Source organism: Nanorana parkeri, unplaced genomic scaffold (genome assembly GCF_000935625.1).
Source record: "Nanorana parkeri isolate BGI_ZX_2015 unplaced genomic scaffold, ASM93562v1 scaffold4289, whole genome shotgun sequence".
NCBI classification, from domain to species: domain Eukaryota; kingdom Metazoa; phylum Chordata; class Amphibia; order Anura; family Dicroglossidae; genus Nanorana; species Nanorana parkeri.
This window is the reverse complement of record NW_017310552.1, coordinates 1,589-2,224: the sequence shown is the minus strand read 5'-3', so window position 1 is coordinate 2,224 and position 636 is coordinate 1,589. Positions and strand designations below refer to the sequence as shown.

The following is a 636-nucleotide window of genomic DNA, read 5'->3' as shown; positions in this document are numbered from 1 at the left end:
ATGACCCCTGACATAGGACCCTCACAATGTGCAGCCATGGGTGGAGGTGGGTTGGGGGTGTTGATGACCCCTGAGGGGGCATCAGATTCTTGGTATATGTTGGTCAGAGACTACGCTATTTCTCTCAGGTATTGCCATCAAGGAGTCTGCAAAAGTTGGGGATCAAGCTCAGAGACGTCTCATGAAGGGTGTGGATGACCTGGACTTCTTCATTGGTGATGAAGCCATAGACAAGCCGACATACGCCACCAAGGTATCTATCAATGTCCCGGTCAGAGTGTATACGGTGAGAGGAGAACGTCTCACGTCACCAGGATTTCATTATGTGTCATTGCAGTGGCCGATCCGTCATGGCATTGTGGAGGACTGGGACCTGATGGAGCGCTTCATGGAGCAAGTCATATTCAAGTACCTCCGAGCAGAACCTGAGGATCATTACTTCCTCCTGGTGAGTCCTCCTCTATCATGGTGTGTATTCCTCCCGGTGAGTCCTCCTCTATCATGGTGTGTATTCCTCCCGGTGAGTCCTCTATCATGGTGTGTATTCCTCCCGGTGAGTCCTCCTCTATCATGGTGTGTATTCCTCCCGGTGAGTCCTCCTCTATCATGGTGTGTATTCCTCCCGGTGAGTCCTCC

At 51.6% G+C, this 636-nt stretch overlaps 1 protein-coding gene across 1 annotated transcript in view; it reads left to right on the top strand.

Moving 5' to 3' along the window:
• LOC108803824 (actin-related protein 3) overlaps nt 1–636 on the top strand; it is a gene marked incomplete at its 3' end in the record, with an annotated part of 14,895 nt that overhangs the window by 12,677 nt on the left and 1,582 nt on the right. Inside the window, exons 3-4 of the mRNA XM_018575624.1 lie at nt 129–253; nt 338–448. Of these exons, the coding sequence (XP_018431126.1) occupies nt 129–253; nt 338–448 (236 nt within the window). The remainder of the gene's footprint in view (nt 1–128; nt 254–337; nt 449–636) is intronic.